Source organism: Danio rerio, chromosome 22, assembly GCF_052040795.2.
Source record: "Danio rerio strain M-AB ecotype USA chromosome 22, GRCz13ab, whole genome shotgun sequence".
Lineage (NCBI taxonomy): Eukaryota > Metazoa > Chordata > Actinopteri > Cypriniformes > Danionidae > Danio > Danio rerio.
In genome coordinates, this window is record NC_141042.1 from 8277369 (window position 1) to 8299865 (window position 22497).

At 34.2% G+C, this 22497-nt stretch overlaps 2 protein-coding genes across 7 annotated transcripts in view; one reads left to right on the forward strand and one right to left on the reverse strand.

Moving 5' to 3' along the window:
- Window positions 1-22497, reverse strand: part of LOC103908669 (cell adhesion molecule CEACAM3) — a 132207-nt gene that overhangs the window by 25985 nt on the left and 83725 nt on the right. For 2 of the 3 annotated variants that reach the window (XM_087303349.1, XM_087303350.1), the window contains exons 1-2: window positions 8629-8948; window positions 5556-5876 (exon numbers count right to left, since the gene is read on the reverse strand). The exons of the other annotated variant lie outside the window; for it this stretch is intronic. In XM_087303349.1, the coding sequence (XP_087159475.1) occupies window positions 5556-5876; window positions 8629-8674 (367 nt within the window). In that variant the 5' untranslated portion in view covers window positions 8675-8948. Of the gene's footprint in view, window positions 1-5555; window positions 5877-8628; window positions 8949-22497 lie in introns of those variants that run through there. 3 annotated transcript variants of the gene reach the window in all.
- On the forward strand, window positions 14887-20998 carry LOC147838384 (uncharacterized). Of its 4 annotated transcripts, none has more exons than XM_087303840.1 (4): window positions 14887-14949; window positions 16950-17267; window positions 19584-19853; window positions 20051-20998. In XM_087303840.1, exons 2-4 carry the CDS (start codon window positions 17048-17050, stop codon window positions 20203-20205), a joined length of 645 nt encoding a protein of 214 aa, XP_087159966.1. In that variant the 5' UTR covers window positions 14887-14949; window positions 16950-17047; the 3' UTR covers window positions 20206-20998. The 4 variants fall into 4 exon arrangements, with proteins under 4 accessions (XP_087159966.1, XP_087159967.1, XP_087159964.1 ...); XM_087303841.1 differs by having other exon boundaries at window positions 19689-19853; XM_087303838.1 differs by lacking the exon at window positions 14887-14949 and adding an exon at window positions 15690-15868.

Genomic DNA, 22497 nt, shown 5'->3' on the forward strand with positions numbered 1-22497 from the left:
ACTGTTAGCGGCTGACAGGAATACGCAAAAGTAGAAAAATACTCACAAATTACGCCACAAAATCAAGTTTTAAGAGATTTTCAAGCGAGAAAATTGTTATTTTAAAGTCTAATCGGCAGTTTATGTATAAGGATAGCGCGTTTAAAAATGTTGGAAGGTCTAGGCCAGGTGTGGGCAAACTTGATCCTGGAGGGCCAGTGTCCTGCATAGTTTAGCTCCAACCCTATTCAAACAGATCTCCCTATAGAGTTCAAGTGATCTTGAAGACACTGATTAGTTTGTTCCGGTGTGTTTGACTAGTGTTGGAACAAAACTCTGCAGGGACACCGGCCTTCGAGGATCAAGTTTGCCCATCCCTGGTCTAGGCGGTCAGCGGCAGAACCTGTAGAAGTAGTTACTAAAAACTAGTTACAAAATAAACAGTAAAAACTGATTTGATTATTATTACAACAGTTGAATAAGGGACATAATTACACATTCTGCTACGGTAAAAAGGGGCCCCTTGAAAAGTCTTGTTGTGATGTATTTAATACATACAGTTAAAGTCAGAATTATTAGCCCCCTTCAATTTTTTTTTTTTTTTTAATAAATATTTTTCATAATGTTCAACAAAGCAAGGAAATTTTCACAGTATGTATGATAATATTTTTTCTTCTGGAGAAAGTCTTATTTGTTTTATTTCGGCTAGAATAAAAGCCATTTTAAATTTTTTTTTAAAACATTTTATGGACAAAATTATTGGCCCTTTTAAGATATACTTGCCTTTCATCATGGCAAAGATAAAATTAATCAATTATTAGAAATGAATTGTTAAAACTATTATGTTTAGAAATGTGTTGAAACAATAGTCCCTCCTTTAAACAGAAATTGGGGAAAAAATAAACAAGCAGTCTAATAATCCAGGAGGGCTAATAATTCTGACTTCAACTGTATGTGTTCGAGTAAAAGGTTTTTTATTCTGTAAAGGTCTGATAACATTTCTTGCTAATTTCAAATAAAAACATAGTCATAGCATCAAGAAGCTCAGGGCAAAACTGCAATCAGATTAGCCCGTTGTATAAAGCTCTCATGCTCTATACTATGTATATTTTAAAGTCAGGTATGCATCTTTTGATCTATCTTTGAGAATTTGATGTCTTGTATTGATTGCTTATGAATTGACTGAATACTTGACATAATACATATTTACCTGACTATTAAATTATTATGTTTGAAAAGATTCTGCTTACTCTGTAATTATTCATTTTAGCAGATTACGCTGTATCCTTGTTTCCGCACTTCCTGTGTCAGGTCAGTAGACAGACTAATGTCCAGTTGAGATGGAGCATTGGGCACACACTAATTGTATTTTAGGGATCCGACTGACTCTTGACATTGATTCAAGTGTACTTGGGTGGAAAAGGAGTTATTTCCATCTAGGGCACAGGAGTTGCACGACTCACCTAGATAGGGTGCCTGACCCTTGTTTAAAAGTAATGTTGTTCTAAATTAAGTGTACATGGGAAACTATTAGCTTGGCTAAATCAAAATTATTATAGAAAATAGTAGTCGGTTATATTTATAATAATGGCCCTAACCTCTGATTAGGAAAATATAATACCTTTAATTCAAAAGTTTACATCTAAGGGGAACTAATCAAAAAAACTTCATCAACATCAAGCATAGGAGTGACCATCTAAAAGTATTAGTCAATTACCTCTGTTTAATAATTAAGACAAGATGTGAGTGTGACCGTGAGGGACGCCATCGGCCGAGGTGATTCCTCTGAGCACCCGAATTAACAAATGTAATAGTTATGAGTAAAGACAAAAGGTTTAAACATTCATCTAAATCATTCTTCTAAATGTTTTATGATAGGAGTCAGATAACATGAAAAATATGTTAATATTCTAAAACACCTCATATTCAAACTGCAGTCAGAGATGAATTGAAGTGAAACTGAAACAACTTTGTGCACTGGAAAGCCTGAACACACAATATACCTTGATCCAACAGTAGACACCTTCATTGGGCCAACTGGGTGGATCTTACAATGTGAATGCGTGTACATAGATAACTTTTCCTGATTCTATGCAACAAATGATAATGCTGTCATTTAATTCAGTATTTTAAAACTAAACAAAAAAACATCTGGCCCTGTTGAGTAAAGGCCTTGGTATGCTTCACACAAAGTTATTTTTTTGTTCTTCGTTTGAGGGCAATGAGAAGTTTGAAAAGGCTGAGTGACGGTATACTGTTTCCAAACACTCCGACACCCATAAGTAAATGGGCAGTAGGTGGGGTTGTAAATGTGTTTACTGTTAAACACAGCAACAATGGCAGCTGAGATCAAATAAAAAGCCGCTTTTCCACTATCGTGCTGAATCGTTCTTTAAACAGAACTGTTCCATTCCGTGCCAAACCGGGCCAGACAGCACGGATACGGTTTCATTTTCCACTGTCGTGCTGCGACAAAGCTCTTTAAAACATTACACAAAAACGCATTCGTAGTTGCCTTGGTAACGCAATGTAAACGGCTCCCTTTGTTCAATTAAAGTTAAATAATTTTTTTTTCATAAAAGCAAAAGCAACCATGTGACTAAACACTGTTATGCCGCTCTATCAAATAGGAGTGCTAAATGTGCACCCTTATTTATTTATATGTTGCGCAGCTCTGGCTAAATTTTATTTGGAGGGAAAATTACCAAAATGTAACGTGATGATTGAAAATAATTGGAGGGGAAATAAATAATATTTAAAATCTCTGAACATAACAGAAAAATAAACAATGATAAGACAACAATAATAGTGCATTTGCATTATAGTGGCAGCAATATAATTTTGTACAGGCCTTGTCAAAGGTGAGCGGGCACTTTCACTAATAAAAACACAGCACATAATATTATTTCATTTTTAACAATTAATTAAATTACACTGCGTTTTTATATCAAAAGTTGATAATGATATAAAATATACTACATTTTGATGGTAAAATGAAACCAATTAAGCGATGGCTGTTATTTGTTTTACTATTCAAACATTAAATAACGAATGCAGCAAGTGAAAAAAGAATATGAAACAACACATATATTGCAGGATTTAAAGCATATAAAGCACTATTATATTTAGCAAAATGCTGCTCTATTATCTTTTTATTTTGATCATTTTATTTTTATTATTATAATTATTTTTGTGTTCATAATTAACTAACAAGCTGTAAGCGAATTATTGCTAGACGTTTTAGAAAATTTTTGCGTAGCTATATTAAAGATCACCACAAAAAAAAAACACACAACATGTTACATGCCTCATAAATGTCATATAATTTATGTATAACTGAATCATATAATTGCCTATAGCTGAAATGATGAAAATTGCTCATTTTATTTTTATAAAACATTTGTCAAAACGTATTGATATTTTTTGAGTGAAAGCAATACTGACAATTAAGAATCCATATTTATTTAATTCATTCATTCTTTTGACTTGTTTATTAGTGCATATGCTATAATATAAATCATACAACAGTATCTTGGACAGTTACAGTGCCGCTCCGTAAAGCTTTCAAGCAAAGTCTTTTGGACGGCCGACATTACAACACGAACACGCCGTCCTTCAGGTGGTCTCGCCGGTATTAACAAGCTGTCCTGGCTTTGAATTAAAAAGTGCAATTATTTCCTCGTTAATAGTTAAGAGTCTGCAAGTTCGTGTTCCATATATAGTGATGTTGTTGTGGAATTTGGACATCGACGATGCAAAGCGTGACTTTATTCGCTTTATTCGATGCGCAGCAGGAAAAAAAAAGTCAGCAGCGCAAGTCGCTGGCATGTCTCTCCCTGATCAGAGCGAGTTTTGTGCTGTGAAATACAGCGCTGCGTGCAATAAACTCACATTCAGGCAGGCGAAGTAGGTCTGTATTCAAGTCAATAAAATAATAACTTTAATGAATAAAATATCTTCGTAAGAATGTGATGAGTTATTAGCTTCTCTGCCAGAGACTGCTCTATGGTTTTAAAACCCTTTTCAAACTGTATCGTTTAGACCTGGATCATTATTTTAAATTAAATGTACTGTAGTTTATTGAGGATGTCTGATGACTAGCGCGCTTCTGCTGAGCCAGCTGTGGTAGCTTAGCAACCGAGTCACGACGTCAACACACAGAATCTGTCAGCACAGTTCAGCACGGTTGTCTAACCGTGCCGAGAATTCCGGGCCGAGAACGGTTTGTAATCGTACCGCGCCGTTCCAGGCTCAGTGGAGAAACAACCGTAACCGTACCGAAGTGTTCTTAGAACGGTTTGGCACGATAGTGGAAAAGCAGCTAAAGTTTCATAAACATCTCCAGTAAAAAGTGACACAGTGGCACATCACAGCGCTTTATATTAGCTGTGGACAGACAACAATGTTTAAAACATTATCAGAGTTGATGCAACACAGTTCGATTTTTTTGTCTGGTGTTTGAATCCCTCTGAGTCTTTAAAATCTATACATCTTCACCAGCTCTGCTCCTCGACCTCCCATTGTATTTATGTTGCTAGTTTTGTGTTGTCGTACTGGATGTTTTTCTTCTGTCTGACTTTGAACTGCGAGAACAGGAAGCATGTCAAATAAAGCAAAGCTCCATGACACACCCACTAATTGCGTAATCGTCACAGTCTAATAGTAGCTCAAACTAGTTTAAGAACAAGAAAAAGTATTTTTAAAAGATTGCTTTGGTGAGCTATTTTGAACTGCCAAAATAAACTTAAAAATAAATTTTTTTTGGCTGGATGTTGTTCGAAAAAACATAATTTCAGTTCATTTCTGATTCAAGGCTGATATATATTTCTGAGTCAAGTGCACACGTATGGTCCGGCGCAGACTTTGTGCAGTCGCATACCAACAACACATAGGGTAATCTCTGTGATTGGTCCGCTTGGTAGCTGTGACGAGTGTAGGCTGTGCTGAGAGCCGCAAGCCCAATGAAGCGAGTGTTTACAAGTGTTGAATCACGTGAAGGAGCTCCATATGGAGACTTTTGCTTTGTGTTTAACTTATGATTAAAGTTGTCCAGGAACATGTCCACCTGATCTCACCTCTGCATGAGCGATTTTTAGCTACTTGTAGCATTCAGAAAAAACAAAGCACACCCGCGAAGATACTAGACACAGAGAAACATAAAAACCCCACTGCCAGCTAGTGTTTTGCAAGCGTTATTGCAACGCAATACAAACAGTGTGCAGATGTGTAAATACACAACTACACGCAAGGCAGACGGCGTGGCGTTCCAATCACTTGAAGCAGAAATATAAATCAGCCTTTAGTTTGAAGAATAAAGGGACTTTATGTAAGTTGATTTTACCTAAATCTGTACTATATAAAATGTTTTACATTGATCATTATGTGTTTCTGAACATACGTTATGTGATCAGCAGCACAATTCAGAACACCACAACTGATATTTTGGTAAGTCCAATTCTGTGAAAAATGTTAAAAACATAAGCAATAAGAAAATATTTGCGGGTTGAACTTTCAATGTCTGCTTAATTATTTTAAAAAAGAAACATGCATTACTTCGCAAATAAATACTTCCTTACCATTGACAGTAACAATGAATTTCATTTTTAAGAGCTCTCTGCCGTCGATCTGTAGATTATAATGTCCAGAGTGTTTGGCTCTCATGTTGCTGATGGTCAAAGATCCAGTCTCATTCAGCTTCAGTCTCTCTCTGAATATCCCAGTGTGGTTAGGATAGTAGATCTCCTTATCAATGAATTGAGCAATGGTGGAACCTTTGTCTCCAAACCTCCAAAGTACCAGAAAAATCCCCTGTATATCCTTATCAGGGTTTAAAGTGACAGACTCTCCCTCAAACACAGACACTGCTTTCATTTCATCTGCATCAGCACCAAACACACCTGCGCAAAAAGCAGAAACAGATGTTTATGTACAATATAAAGAACACAGTCACAAAGTGTGACATCTACAGTCACATAAAATGAAGTCTTAGAAAATGTCAAATTAAACATTTTTAAAAGAAGCATCTTCTGGTTACCAAAGCTGCATTTATTTGTTGGAAAAAAAACATTTGTAATTTAGGGATTTTTTTTCAATTTATAAAAACTATAAATTAAATATTTCGATTTGGATATATGTAAAAAAGTCAAGTCAAGAACAGCAGCAATAAAGATGAATATTTAAAGTCTACATGCAATGTCCGTTTTTTCCTGTAGTGTGACCTCAGACAGACATTATCGGAAAATTTAACTGAAAACAAACAGGAAATGCATTTTTATTTTAGATTTTAAGTGCAAAATAAATTTCTTAAGGACATGCAAAGATTAATTGTTGACCACAAAACTAGTAATGCGAGCTAACAAAATCATATGGTTAGTTCTGATTTCATTTGTACTTTTAAAATACATATCGAATCGATGTCAACAAAGCAAAAAATGCTTTTCTTATTTAGAATTTTTGTATTGTTTCCAGTCCAAAAATAAATAAAAAAAATCTTAAAACAAGAAGCATTTTTTAGACAAAAAACACGTTTTGTTTTCAAAAATATTAATAAAAAATTCAGAGAGTTATTTTGTCAGTAAAATAAATTAAACATAAGAGTTAAGTAAAAGAATATAATTTCAAATCAAAAACAAAATTATTTTACTTACCCTAATTGGAAGATTATTTCACTTTTGTAATGAATTTTGACTATATAATGCTTAATATATAATATTTTTGATATTTGAACAAGAAACCTTAACTTTTTTTTTTTTATTATTTACTTATTTTTCTCACCTGGCTTTAAAGAAAATTAGCCATTTCTCCTAATTTTTTTTCTTTTTTGACCTATTGGTGATATTGCTCAGATGCCACGACAAACAGACACAGTGCTCCTGCTAAATTTACACTAGTTTTTCTTCCATTTCTTGGGTCAAAATAAGACTGAAAATTAGCCCTTTTAACTTCTCCCCCAACCTCCCGTCGGCCTGCAGATACCCATACTAGTGGATGTTATTTTCAATCAGAACACAGGGTTTGAATTGCCGACAGGTCCAAATATTTAGCATGCCAAACATCTGTCAGTGACTCTGAGCCATTCTCTCTGATCACGGCTTTGATCAGGGGTCACCAATCTTGGTCCTGGAGGGCTGGTGTCCCTGCAGGGTTTAGCTCCAACTTGCCTCAACACACCTGCTTGGATGCTTCAAGTATACCTAGTGAGACCTTGATCAGCATGTTCAGGTGAGTTTTATTAGGGTTGGAGCTAAAATCTGCAGGACACCCGCCATCCAGGAACAAGTTTGGTGACCCCTGGCTTTGATAGTTCATACTGTGTGATTGTTACTCATGTGAACAAAAAATGATTTGCCTGTGATTTCAGGCATTTGTCTGCGATTTCTCAAAATATGTAAGAGAGTCAATATTGGGGCTAAAATCATGCAGTCTGAACTTAGCATTAGTTCACTTATGCCTTGGGCCAGGAGTGAACTATCCTTCAAGTAAGTTTTAGGTAAAATCTGAATCTTAAGTAATATCTAAATCAGTATTTTTCATTTTAGAAAACTTTTAAATTTACTTCACTACATGCCTAAACTAAATATAGTAGTTTTTACTCTGTTAAATGTTATAGTAGGGCTGTAACAATTCACTGAACTTCAATTTAATTTACAATTTTAATGTCCATTTTCTCACTTTTCTATAGAAATTTATCTGATCTAATTGAATCTAATTCAGGCTAACAAAACTAAGAAAATGTGCAAATACTTAGATTTTAAAACACTATGAATGACAGCAAGTGCAAACCTCTGCAGGTATTTAGAGTTTTATTGGCAGTTGTCATTTTCCTTGCATGTCTCAACTTTGGCCTTAGTATTTATTTGTAGCTTTCTGTTCTAAGGCTGTAGCTTCACCTTTGGGCAGGTCTAGTTTAAGCTAAAAGCACAACAGCAACTAAAGTGAACTGATTATTTTGTAGACATCTTGAGACACTGAGACAAATGTAGACAAAACCTTTGTTTAGAAAAACAAAAGAAATGCCAATTTGCCACTTTATGGATGTCACAGTGGCTAGCACTTAGGGTTGTGCAATATTTTGATACTGTTGTGTGTGAAATAAAAGGGCTATAATTTCATATTATACTATCGTTTATTTCATGGTTATTTAATTGCATTGTTTACATCACTGCAATCTGATTGCAGAATAACATGAATAACAGCATAATGAGAAAGTAGATCGAAATTACAATGATAACTTTTCCATTTTATGTTGAGCTGTAATAATTAGTTTTTAGTTTTAGAATAGTCTAATGTTTATTTTATATTTATACATTATTAATCAAGCATTTCTTCACAGAAGTTTACAGCAAGAAGATGCTGATGCGGGAATGTGAATTTAAAAAGAACAAGAATAAATCAACTTTCCAACTTTTTTCCCACGGAAGGCCTTGCCCCTCAAAATGTCTGAATACGTCCCTGCATGTATAATACACCAGTGTCGACCTTTCCAGCTTCATTTCGCTAGCTATATGCAGATAAAAGTGCATTTACATTGCATCGCTGTAAATAAAATACAGAACTTAGGAAAACAAAGAACAAAAGCACAGACTTACAATACAGTGACAGCAATGCGAAACCGAAAGTGTTACTAATAAGCATAAATAGCACACTTACTGCAAATTAGAAGTAAAATATGAAAGAAGTTCGAAGTCCTCTTCATAATGTTGAAGTTCCCAGCAAAAAAAAAACAGTTTTATATGCAAGTTACTCGTTTTTTTTGCGTTGTTTTCCGAACCACACCCCACACTAGTGATAGCGACGGTTGATAACAAACCCCCCCAAAAAAGGAACAAAGCCACATTTACTCACTACTTGTATGCTAATAAAAATAATCTTTACGATTCCAATTATGATGTCAAGATACCATAAAAAATCTAACAGCTAACAGCGGAAAGACTAACGGTGTTGCTTCTTCTTCTTCGTTGATGTTTAACGGCGGTTGGCATCCAACTTTAATGGTACATTACCGCTCCCTTCTGTACTGGAGTGTTGACTGGATTTGAACAGAGATGATTGCAGTTCCCTCTCATTTTGTATTCACCTCTCCACCCTTTCCTTTTTTTTTTTTTTTTACTTTTTCTTACCTTAAATATTCATATTAAACTCTATACCCTATTTGCTAAACAGGTGACCATTAAGAAATATAATAATTGTGACTAAATGTATTTTGATGTTTTTCCTAATATATCCTTTAGTGTGCACCATTGCAACCCCATTTTCCTTAATTTTTCTTTTAACATGATTTTTTCTTTGTCATATTTTTTACACTCAAGCACCACATGTTCCACAGATTCAATATTATTACAATATTCACATCTTCAAGTTACGTGTTTACCTATCACATGCAAGTATTTATTTAATCTACAATGTCCAATTCTCATCCTAGTTATAATAATTTATTATTTTCGATTTCTCTCAATAGCCCTCATTTCCCCAATCTTCTGTTGAATACTGTATAAATGTCTTCTTTTCTTCTCTTCATCCCAACTTTTCTGCCAATTTTATGTATACTTCTACTTCTGTCCTACTACTGGCTTGCTTTGCTAGATTATCCACCATTTCATTTCCTTCAATACCTACATGTGCTGAAACCCATGTAAATATTACCTGTATCCCAATATGACAAATTTGTGTGTAACATTCAAGTACCTCATATACTAGGTCTTGTCTTGATTGTAATTTAAATGTTTTTAAACTTTTTAGAACAGCTCTGGAATCTGTACATTTTATTACTTTATTAGGTCTAGATTCCACAATCCACTGAAGGGCCAACCATACACCCACAATTTCTGTTGTAAGTACAGCTAAATTATTAGATAGTCTTTACTGCACACTAATTCCTAATTCTGGTATTCCATATGCCACCCCAGTTTGTCCGTTTTGAGGGTTCTTTGATCCGTCAGTGTAAATTGAAAAAAAAAAATATATATATATATATATATATATATATATATATATATATATATATATATATATATATATATATATATATATATATATATATTTCTCCTTCAAATAATTACAAACGACTTCACATATATTAGTCTCCTCTTTTGATTTTATGTAACTGTTTAATATTTTCAAATCTACCGTAGGTTGTTCAAGAAACCATAAAGGCCTTACTGGCATCAGAACTGTTGGACTAAATTGCATTTCCTGTAATCCCATCTCATTCCCTATTTCTTCATAAACCCAACCAAAGCTTAAATTTTAACTCCTTTTATTTTCCCAACATTCCTGCATTATTTTACAAACAGGATGGGATCTATTATGCCCTTCCATGTTTGCCCAATAATTTGCTGTTAACTGTTCTCTTTTTAATCTTAATTGCATCTCATTCATATACCTGCAATGAAACAGCTGGTGATGTGCGAAAAGCTCCACTACATAAGTGCTTGGGTTTGTATCACTTCTAATTTATTTAGTGTTGTTTTAGCTGCATCACTATAGGCTATACAACCATAATCTAGTACTGACTTAATCAATGCAACATATATCTCCTTCACTGACCTCCTACTTGCCCCCCAATCCACTCCTGTGAGACATCTCATCACATTCAAAACCTTTTTACATTTCCCAGTAACTTTTTTAATGTGCTCACACCATGTTAGTTTAGTGTCCAAAACCATTCCAAAAAACCTAAAGGATTCCACCTTCTCCAAAACATGACCGTGCAGTTTAAGATTTATCTCTACTCCCACTCTTTTCTTAGTGAAGCAGACATCTTGAGATTTTTCTTTTGAAAATCTAAAGCCCTATCTAATTAACCATTGTTCCACCTGACTAACTGATTCCTGGATCTTACTTACTATATATTTTAAGTTCCTATCCCTTTTCCACATTGCCCCATCATCTGCAAACAACGATCTACCAATTCCAATATCTACTTCCCAGAATATATCAATATCATTTATCATAATATTAAAAAGCAAAGAACTGATGACACTACCTTGTGGAGTTCCATTTTCGATAACATAATTATTTGACAATTCTTTTCCAATTTTCACTCGAATGGAACGTCCACAAGAAATCCTTTATCCAGTTAATGGCCCTACCTCTGATTCCCAACAGATGTAACTTAATCATCAACCCTTCTCTCCCCATCAAGTCATATGCCTTCTCTACATCCAGAAAAACTGCCACGACCGATTCCCTATTTATCTGAGATTTTCTTATCTCATCTACTAGGCATAATACTGGGTCCATTGTTCCCCTCCCCTTCCTGAATCCACTTTGATAATTAGTTATTATTTCCCTCCTTTTAACACATAACTCAATCTGTCTGTCACCATACGCTCCATAATTTTACCTATATGTAATGTTAATGCAATTGGTCTATAATTCTCAGGTTTTGTTGGATCTTTTCCTGGTTTCCTAATGGGAACTACTACTGCTTCTTTCCAACTCTTAGGAAGCTGTCCTTCCTCCCACACTCTATTATATATTCTAAGCAGCCTTTCTAAATGCTTTCTCACCCATAACTTTCAACATAATATACATATCATCTTCTCCTGGAGATGTCATCTTTGTTCTATCGATCGCTCTCTTCATTTCTTCCATAGAAAAAGGGGCACTTAATGCATAATCTACTTCTTCCCTTTTCTCAAATAATCCAGGATATTTCCTTATTGTATTTTCCCTTCCTTCCTTCCATTCCTCTTCTAAATTATTTGAGCTATGTATTGCTTCTAAAGCTTTGGCAATCATCTCTGCTTTCTCATTGTCTTTTATGCCTTCTTCTCTCCCTTTACTGGATATTCCCTCTCTTTCCTTTCCTAACGGTGTTACTTCTTCCCTTCTTCTTCTTATTTGAATTTTATGGCGGTTGGCATCCAGCGTTTTGGTGCATTACCGCCACCTTCAGCTCTGGAGTGTGGACCAGAGGTTAGGTTTACAGACTAATCATTTTTTCCCCCACTTCCCTCTTTCCCACCCCTTCTCATACACACATATACATACTTACACACACACACACACACACACACCTCTCCCCTACTCCTATGCTATAATAATAATCATACTCATACTCATAATAATAATAATAATAATAATAATAATAATAATAATAATAATAACCACCACAGTACTCTTACTCCTACTTTTACTTCCACTACTTCTAATACGTGGTTACATTTAACTTTACCTTCTATTATAATTTAAATTATTTATTTATTTCATATACTAGCATAAACACCAGTTTCTCTCAGGAACTTGTATTCTGTTCTTAACCCTGTCCTTTGTACTTAGTAAACCTTTTAATGCTATTTCCTGAATCCCTATCTCCCAAAGATCATTTCTCATTTCCTCCATCTGGTTTTCATACCTATTGCATTTTAGCATCACATGTTTTACTGACTCCTCTTCACTACAGCCCTCACATAATCCAGTTTCAAGCTTTCCAATCAAGTTAAGTGTTTTATTTAATAAACAATGACCCAGTCTTAATCTTGTTTTCACTATTTCTTCTCGCCTGTTATCTTTTGTGTTTAACAACCTGTTGAATTTGATACGAATGCCTTCCTTTCTTTTCACTGTCCCACTTCTCTTGCCACTTTTGATTTATTCTTACCCATATTAGACTTTTCACTTCTGCTTTACTAACCCTTATTTGCACTTTTACATTTTGTTTTATTTCTTCCCTTTCCTTCTTCTTTTATTTCTAATCCTAATTTACCAACACCCAGTGGATTGGAGCGTAACAGAGCTGAAGTGAGAAAATGGGGTAAATAATATTTATGATATAATTTTAAGACATGATTTCATTCTTCTACTATTTGATTTTATAAGTTTGTTTATCCCCTTTATCACAGATTTTGAATTATTTAAAACTATTTGTTTTTTCTTCTTTTCATTTTCTTGTAAAATAAGGCATTATAACCATGTGCTGTTTTCACAAACCAGATAATTATCTCTCTCTCTATCAATGTAAAGAAGGAATAGCACAATTTATTTGCAGAGTTTCAATGAGCTTTAGGCTAAATAATTACAAAATAAATATTTTACATAAGTAATTAAAAAATAATAATAATTTCAGTACAATTATTTAATAATTATTTTATGTTGCATTAATTTCTGTAATTAGTAATTTAGAGAAAATTCTATAGTATTGTAAAGCATACAGTAAAGCACTTGAATTTATCTGGTGTGGTAATACTATAGGCTAGTTGCTATAGGATTACATAGTAGACAAATTACCTGTTCAGGATGTGTGTGCACCAAGGTTGCAGAAAATAACCCCCGGGAGCGCTAGCATTTACAATGGAAGGACATACGATGCAGTACAGAGTTTGTTGTATTAGAGATAAGTTATATTGATTACATATTTACATATTATGGATTGTTTGACACTATCGGGCACACATGTTTGATTACTTCTTTATCTTTGGAAGTAGTAGTAAGCTAGTCTAAGTGTAATACAAGTCCTTTGAAGGGAATTTCTATCACTGGAACAGAATTAATAATCAGCCAGCTAGCTGTACTGCATTGTTTTTAAAAGATGTCTCTCAGATCCTCTTCAGTTTTTTTTTTTATAGATGCTTCTGGCCCTCAGCTTAATATTGATAAATGTGAGCTACTTCTGATTAAAAAGTATGCTGCTTCCACTATCCCCGTCAAAGTAAACTGAAAATATTTAGGAATCAAAATAACAGAAAACTAAGATGTCAGGAAAATTTGGACCCAATATTAAAAAAAATAATAATAATAAAAGTAAAATAAAATTAGTGTGTGGTTATTAAGAGATTTATCATTAAAAGGTGGGACTCTACTAACAAAAGCAGAAGCCGTCTCAGGTTATCCTGTTGGTAACTTATCCAGCAGTGGCGCTGTAGGTAGTGCTATCGCCTCACAGCAAGAAGGTCGCTGGTTCGAACCTCGGCTCAATTGGTGTTTCTGTGTGGAGTTTGCATGTTCTCCCTGCCTTCGCGTTGGTTTCCGCCGGGTGTTCTGGTTTCCCCTACAGTCCAAAGACATGCGGTACAGGTGAATTGGGTAGGCTAAATTGTCTGTTGTGAATGTGTGTGTGGATGTTTCCCAGATTTGGGTTTTGGCTGGAAGGGCATCCGCTGTGTAAAAACTTGCTGGATAAGTTGGCAGGCATTCCGCTGTGGCGACCCTGGATTAATAAAGGGACTAAGCTAACAAATTAATGTTTTACGCAGCGGATGCCATTCCAGCTACAACCCATGGGAAACATTCATACACTATGGACAATTTAGCCTACCCAATTTACCTGTACCACATGTCTTTGGACTGTGGGGAAAACCGGAGACCCACATGAAACCCACGCGAATGCGGGGAGAACATGCATACTATGCATTAATAAACTTCCTATCAAACTCCCATTTTCATCAGCAAATGTTTCTGGCTTGAAAACTTATTTATAAGCACAATTTCACTTTTTTTTTTTTAAAAATGTGGAACAACTGTATATTCTACATAAGAGGAAATTTTTAGCCTTTAATAATGGGTTCAGTAATGTGGTGATATTAGTGAACCAGTTATTTGATAATAATGGTAATTTATTTACTTACTCTGGTTTTACTTCAAGATATATCCTGCCCATATCTAGAATAGTTTGTAAGGCCATCTTCTCTGAGATTTGTATGCTATTTAGAAATAGTAATAATTTGTTGATTTCTGTATGTCCCCTCAGGCCTGAACTGGTTTGCCTTAGCTTAGCTTAAAAACAAACAAAAAAAGCAATACAGTGATGTTTTTTAACATCATAGCTAACAATTTTCATCTGCAGATTATGGATACAATTAAAAGATGCAATAGAGGAGAAATAGAGGTGGCCGCTTTAAGACAGCTATTGATGGGAGTTGTAGTCCATGGCGAAGTGCATTGTGGGTAATGTAGTTTGACGCCCATGCCATATGTTGTGAGCTCTAGCTGTGTGCTGCGCTGTGAATGAGAGAGAGAACATTTCACAAGGTTTTGTTTTACGTTTACTCCATTAATTTCACCCGGGAGCTGTTCAGCACTGTAGCTTAAAAACACTAAAAGAAGGACATGCATCGATCAGCTTTGTCCGTCTCCTCATTTGCTCGAGCATGAAATAACGAGCTCTTACTCTGCCTCCAGATATCTCGGATAAATTTTTAGTAAAAAATGTTTTTTTTCTGCAGATGAATAGCCTTAGATAAAATTATGATTAAATATATAAAAAATACACGGTATTGTGTTTTAAATCCCCAGAAACCACCTTCTCCTGCGTTTTCAGCATAAAGACATTTTCTGCAGATGACAAGTGTTTACCTAAATGTCTTTTAAAACAACAAAAGCATCACTGTGTTTTATCTAAAATAAAACTCACTGGAATTTGTGCAATGTAGCATCGTTTAAATTTATCGACTAACAGTTTGAAAGAAACGAGCGAAACAACAAACAACAAAAATACAATAGAGATCGGTGTCTGTGCAAATAATTTCACAATCTAATTATTAAATCTGTAATGAACACAGAGCTAACGCAAATATAGCAAAACAACCATGAACTGATTCACTGCGCGGAGCAAATCCATCGTAATTTGTATACTAAAAGATGCCATGTTGCGCATGCGAACTGGAAGTCCTAAATTTGTAGCCCGACCCCTAGGGTTGAGAAACACTGGTTTAAACCAATCAGCATTTAGGTTGTGTTAGCATGCAGAAGCACAGCAGGGTTTTTTTTCCACATTTGCTGGAAAGTTTCACCGTCTCAGCGGCAGCACGGTCTACTTCAGCTCTTCTCTTAGTTTATTGTGTAAAATTATAAGAATTAAGAACAGTTTTTCAAGTGCACAAACAAAAATTGCAAAAGTATTTATTTGACATGTTTGCATTACTCTGTTTGTTGTTATGGCGTCTGAATGGTGAGTGTCTGTATTATTATAATAATAATTATTATTTTTTTTTTTATTATTATTTGTCCACATGCATTGCTCTGTTTTAATTTATCAAACTAGTGTATGTTCTTTGTGTATAATTTTATTTTAAAATTTTCCTTTTCCATTGATATCAGAGAATTACATTTCACACAATATTGTATGTATCTCAACACATTTTTTAATGTGTCAGAGAGGAAACATCATAACACCATTGGCACAAATGAATCTCCGATGAAAAAAACATAATGGTCTTCAGTAATGTTACTTATTAGAAAAGTAACACCAGTGACAATTTTCATTTAAAAAAATCAATTTTAGATAATGTCTGCTGAAATGTATCCAACCACATCTTGACAATCATGATAGTCTTACTAAATTAAGGAGCTTAATCCATCTATATTCTATTCTATTTAATTTTTTTTTTCAATTTACAATAAAGGATGTCACCAGTTACGCCAACTAAAACATAAAACATAAAAAAGACAAAGTTCTGATAACTGAAAACTGACAGGCTTTTCTTCACAGATCTTCAGGAAATAGGAAGAAGAAAGTTACGTCAAAAGAGGGATTTTCAGTTTAACGAAACAGATTTTTGTTAAACAGTGACACAACTCCAGGAAACAGAAACTTTTATTACATATTTTATAACTTTTACTCAATATTTTATTTTAAAATGTCATTTACATCATATATTTGGTGGTTATGAATACAGTATTGTTTACTGAATGGTAGAAACAACTTGACCTCACAATAAAGCACTTTCTTTCTGTACACTGCTATAGGGACAAGCAGTTTTGTGATGCTTGCAATTTTTTACGCAAGTAATTAAACAACTATTGCCACATTGATGACTTTAAAGGGTGTATTTTTTCAAATATTGTTTCATATTAAAATAAAAATAAATTATAAACCTAAAGTGAATATTGCTGTGAGGTCTTGGAACAGAAAATGCATGTTTTTGTATAATGACCCTGAAGTGAAGCAAGACAAATTTTAAAATGGTTTTAAAAATACTAACTCTGGTAAATCTCCTAAATCTGAGTACCTGTTTGTGTGTGTTGATCAGGTGTGTGTGGTGCTGGAGTGAAGTCGGTGTCTATCATTGAAGGAGATTCGGTCACTCTAGAATCGTCTCTTACTGAAATACAGAGCAGCGATGTGATAATGTGGAGGTTTGGAGAAATTCTCTTAGCAACAATCTACACAAAGGACGAGAAGAGGAAAACGTCTTATCCTGATGAGAGAATCAGAGACAGACTGAAGCTGGACAGTCAGACTGGATCTCTGACCATCACAAACAGCAGAATCTCAGACTCTGGACTTTATACAGTGACCAGCAGCAGCTCTACCACGCTACTCAACACTTTCAGCCTCACTGTCTATGGTGAGTAGGAATTACATACACTGCTTTAAATTATTTTAATTAAATAGTTTATTAACCTTCATAATATTTGTTTCATTGCTACTTTAATTCAATTTAAAACCTTTACAATATTATATTTGTGCATATACATTAGTCAGTACTGAAGCCAAATCTGGAGCTAATCTAAAATAGCTTCTGATAACAGTTCAAAATTAGTACACCCAAATGTATATATTTGGGAAATTTATATATTTGGGAAAATATAAAACAAATTAAAAAGAGCAAAATTCAAGTTATACAAATTATATTAAATAAATATTTTTGATCGATAGGAATTGCCAAACCTAAATATGTGAAGTGGTCTCTAGTTATTTTAAATGGAGTGTTTAAATGCAGAAAGCTGACTCTAAAAATGGGGGAATGTGTAACAAAAATGCTTTTTGAGAGGTTGATTGTATATTCAGGAAGTTTCCCAAAAGTGGTAATTAAATGTAAAAGGGCAGGAACAGATCTTTCAGAGTTCTTCAAATACAATATCACATCATCTGCATATAAGCTGATGAGAGCCTTACTCCTTCCAACTTAAAGACCTGTGATGTCATTATGATGTCTTTTAGATATAGCAAGGTGCTCTACAGCGATAGCAAAAAGAGCAGGTGAAAGGGCCCTGTTGTACTGAACGATGTAGAAGAAACTTGGATGATCTGTCAGTATTTGTTAAGATTGAACACATTGGTCTGGCATAAATTAACCTGATCCATGATATGAAACTCTCGCCAAAGCCAAACTTCTGTAGCGATTTAAACACATAGGGCTACTCAACCTGATCAAAGCCCTTTTGTGCACCCAGAGACAGAATTGCTGGTTCAGTAACTTTCGAGTGATTAGCATATAATGTATAAGGAGATGATGTACATCAAAAAAAGAGAATCTGCCCGGAATAAATCCTGTCTGATTAGAATGAATTATGGAAGATGTTTATTGAGCTGATTGTCTGATGTTTTTGTAATAACTTTCCTATATGGAAATTTTGAAGGGCCATTTGTCTGTAGCTAACCGGATCAGTTTCATCCCTATTTTTCTATAGAATAGAATAAAATAGATATGTTAGCCTCATATATAAAATAAAAAAATATTGTTTTTATAGTCAATTGTCATCCTAAAAAGAAGTGGGGCCAGAATGTCACAGAAACGGACACAAATTTTTGAGCTGAAACAGTCTGGCCCAGCCACCTTTCCTGCTGGAAAGACTTAATGGCCGACACTATGTCCTCCAGAGTTAAGTTTAAGTCTATTTCTCCCCAGGCTATATCACTGAGAACAGGCATTTCAAAAGAATCCAAAGCTATATTACAGTCATATTACTAGAGGTGTATAGTTCACTATAAAATTCTTTACAACGGGTGTTGATTTGTTTTGGGCAGGGGTATCCAAACTCGGTCCTGGAGGGCCAGTGTCCTGCAAAGTTTAGGGTCGCCACAGCGGAATGAACCGCCAACTTATCCAGCATATGTTTTATGCAGGCAATAGTGCTACCCACTGCACCCCTGTGCCACCCCTTGTCTGGCTTATCACCGGTTTCAAAATATTTTTGTCTTGTTCTTAACAGCAAATGATTTATTTAAATACAAAGGATAGAGTTGTATTTCTATTTAAGCCAGTTGGCACTTCTGTGTGGAGTTTGCATGTTCTCGCTGTGTTGACCTGGGTTCCCTTCGGGTGTTCCGGTTTCCCCCAAAAGTCTAAAAACATGTGCTATAAATTAATAGTATAAACTAAATTGGCCGTAGTGTATGAGTGTATGTGTAAATAAGTATGTTTCCCAAAACTGGGTTGCGGCTGGAAGGGCATCCGCTGTGTAAAACATATGCTGGAATAGTTGGCGGTTCATACTGCTGTGGCAACTCCTAATATATAAGAGATTTTGCCAAAGAAAAATGAATTAAATGTATTATGTTTCTATTTCTAAATATGTTTGGTGTCTAAAATAATATTTTAATAAATATATCAATTTAATAAAACTGTTTTGTTCAAATGCACTAAAATATAATACCCATATTCACTGAGAAATGGATAAAAATATTTATATTCATAATAAACATTATACATGTTTATGCTTGTGTAAATATATATATATATATATATATATATATATATATATATATATATATATATATATATATATATATATATATATATATATATATATATATATATATGCATTTATATATACACACACACACACATTTTAAATCAACCAAGAAATAGTAGTAGAAAAATAGTTTCTAACTTACTTTTGTCACTTACTTTACATAAATAATTGTATTTATTTTCTAGCTCGTCTGCCTGTTCCTATCATCAGTAACTCTTTATCAGAGCAGTATTGTTCAGTGTTGTGTTCAGTGGTGAATGTGAGTGCTGTGAGTCTCTCCTGGTACAAAGGAAGCAGTGTATTGTCCAGCATCAGTGTGTCTGATCTCAACAACAGTCTCTCTCTACCTCTGGAGATTGACTGTCTGGATGATTTCTACAGCTGCGAGGTGAAGAATCCCATCAGCAATGAGACCACACAACTCAGCAGTACTCATATGTGTCAGCCGTGTTCAGGTAGGTTAATAGCCATTTATACTGTACTTTTCTCTCTCTCTATCTCTCTCTCTCTCTCTCTCTCTCACTCTCTCTCTCTCTCTCTCTCTCTCTCTCTCTCTCTCTCTCTCTCTCTCTTTCTTTCTCTAAATTAATCGAATTTAAACATTTTATATGTAATGAGATAAGCTATAAAATCTCATTACTTCTCTCCTAAGACTGTATCTGCTGCTGTGGTTCTACTGAAGCCTTGATTCGATTGGCTCTCTCTGCTGTGGTGGGCGTGGCTTCTGTTGCTGTACTGGTCTATGACATCAGATCCAGAAAGAAAGTAGAAAGAACAAACATCACCTTGTATTGGTTATCAGCTTGATTGTCCACGAGACTCACTAAAGGGCACTTCAGCTGTCTGTACACATCGTCTTTACACAAGCTACAGGTGATGCCTGCTGACAAGGCTGACAGCCACCACCAGGTCCTAATGCAGGCCTTATAAATGAAGTGAGCCTTGTCAAGTATGGTCTTACTCATACTTAAAATTGGTCCTCTGCTTTTAACCTATCCTTGTGCACAAGCACATTTTTGCATGAGGAGTGAGTGAGCACACACACAAACACACTGTGAGCAACAGAAAATCTGCATCAACAAATTGAGTTGAATTGAGTTAATCTGAAATTGACATGTCAGATTAAAATTGTTGCATTGTCTTTGCAATTACCCTCCCCCTTCACGCACTGTAAAAAATGTAATGACAAAGTGTCAAGATGAAAAAATCCAAGTCGAATATCCTTTTGTTGCTTTAGCTTATCTTAGCAAGTTAATCAGATTTTAACATTTTTTTTTAATCATACAAAATTTAACTCAATATTTTTAATTAGTTTGATTGAAGTAAGTAGAGATGACCAGAAAATTAAGGCAGCAAGACTTTTTTACAGTGTGCTTTATCCCCTCAGTTTTTAATAACCTTATGTGTTTTAGTAGGCTATTTAGTATAAACAAGAAACTTTAAGTAGGTAAAATTATCATCTTTGAATAAATGTTTTACATTTGTTTTCATTTTGTTTTAAGTTAATGACATGTTTGACCCTTATCTGTTGGGTTAAGTTCACCTTTTATAGAAGTTTGTACTTCTTATTTATCTAATAAAGCTAATAAACTACTCTGAATACAAAGTTTGTCATTATTGTGGGGATCATGAGAGTTGGGATTTCACGCATTCATATGTGTTTTACCGAGTTGGTTGTTGTTGCCATATAGATTTTCATTGAATATAGAAGATAAGACACTTTCGGCAAGGTAAGACTGTCTGACCAAGATGCTTTTTTTATTTTTATTTTGATTTTTTAAATATATTTTTTTCTTTGTATCTGTAAAGTGACAATGCTAATAAACATTGAGATCTCTAAAAATGTATGTGTCACTTTCAAACTAATATGCAATATTTACAAACCCTCCTACATTAAAAAAACATACATAGGAAACAGGAAAGATTAGAATTTACAACAGTAATTTGTAATAAATTGTAGTATATTACCCCAGAATGCACTATTAAAGTACTATATTAAATTGATAAACTGTAAACTAGTAGACAGTGGACTATTTCATCATATTGCAGTATTTACTATTTAGTCTAGTATTTACACTCTGTTAATCTATACACAATTCTGAACGGAAAGGACTAGTGAATTGAAAAGCAGTATTTTACGAGAGTTGCTATATGGAGAAAAAAGAAATGCTAATGGGCAACAGTGTGGTCCAGTATGATGTAGTAAAATGGTTTACAATAATTAATCTTTTTTTTTTACTAGAAAGGCATAGAGGCCTCTAGTTGCCGAGTTGCTGATAGAAAACATTATGTATATGTTGTAGAAAGATTTTACAGTTGCCATGTAGTTTTTTTTTTATTATTATTATTATAACAAAATGAAACAGTTACATAAATTATATCACATTACATGCCAGGGAGCAAAACATAAATGTATCTTTTAAACAGATTCAGTTTTTACAGCGTTCTTGTTAGTGCATTCAGAAATCAAAGACATAAAGATTTAGTTCTTTAAGAAGAATCTGAAAGAAAAGAGTTTCCCATAGTAATTTGCTAAATCACTAGTTACTATAACAAATGTTACACTGCAAAAAAATGCTTTTCTACTTAGACTTTTTGTCTTGTTTCTAGTCCAAATATTTACACATTCTTGAATCAAGAAGTATTTTCTAGACAAGCAAAACATATTTATAACAAAACATATCTTGTTTTAAGAAATATGCCAAAAATGAAGAGAGTTTTTCCTTAAAACAAGCAAAATAATCTGCCAATGGGGTAGGCAAAATAATCTTGTTTTTCGATTTGTGATAAGATTATTTTGATTACCCCATTGGCAGATATTTGCTTGATTTAAAGAAAGACTCACTTCATTTTGGCATATTATTTCTTAAAACAAGACATTATCTTTTGCTTGTCTAGAAAATGATTCTTGATTTAAGAATTTTTAGATATTTGGACTAAAAAAGACAAAAAAATCTAAGTAAGAAGCATTTTTTGCAGCGAGAATTACACAAATAACACGCTGCAATTTACTATGGTTCAATTTACGGTTCAAAAACCTTTACGTTTTAACCACGGGACATTTACTAATGTTTTATAGTCATTTACTCTAAAATAATT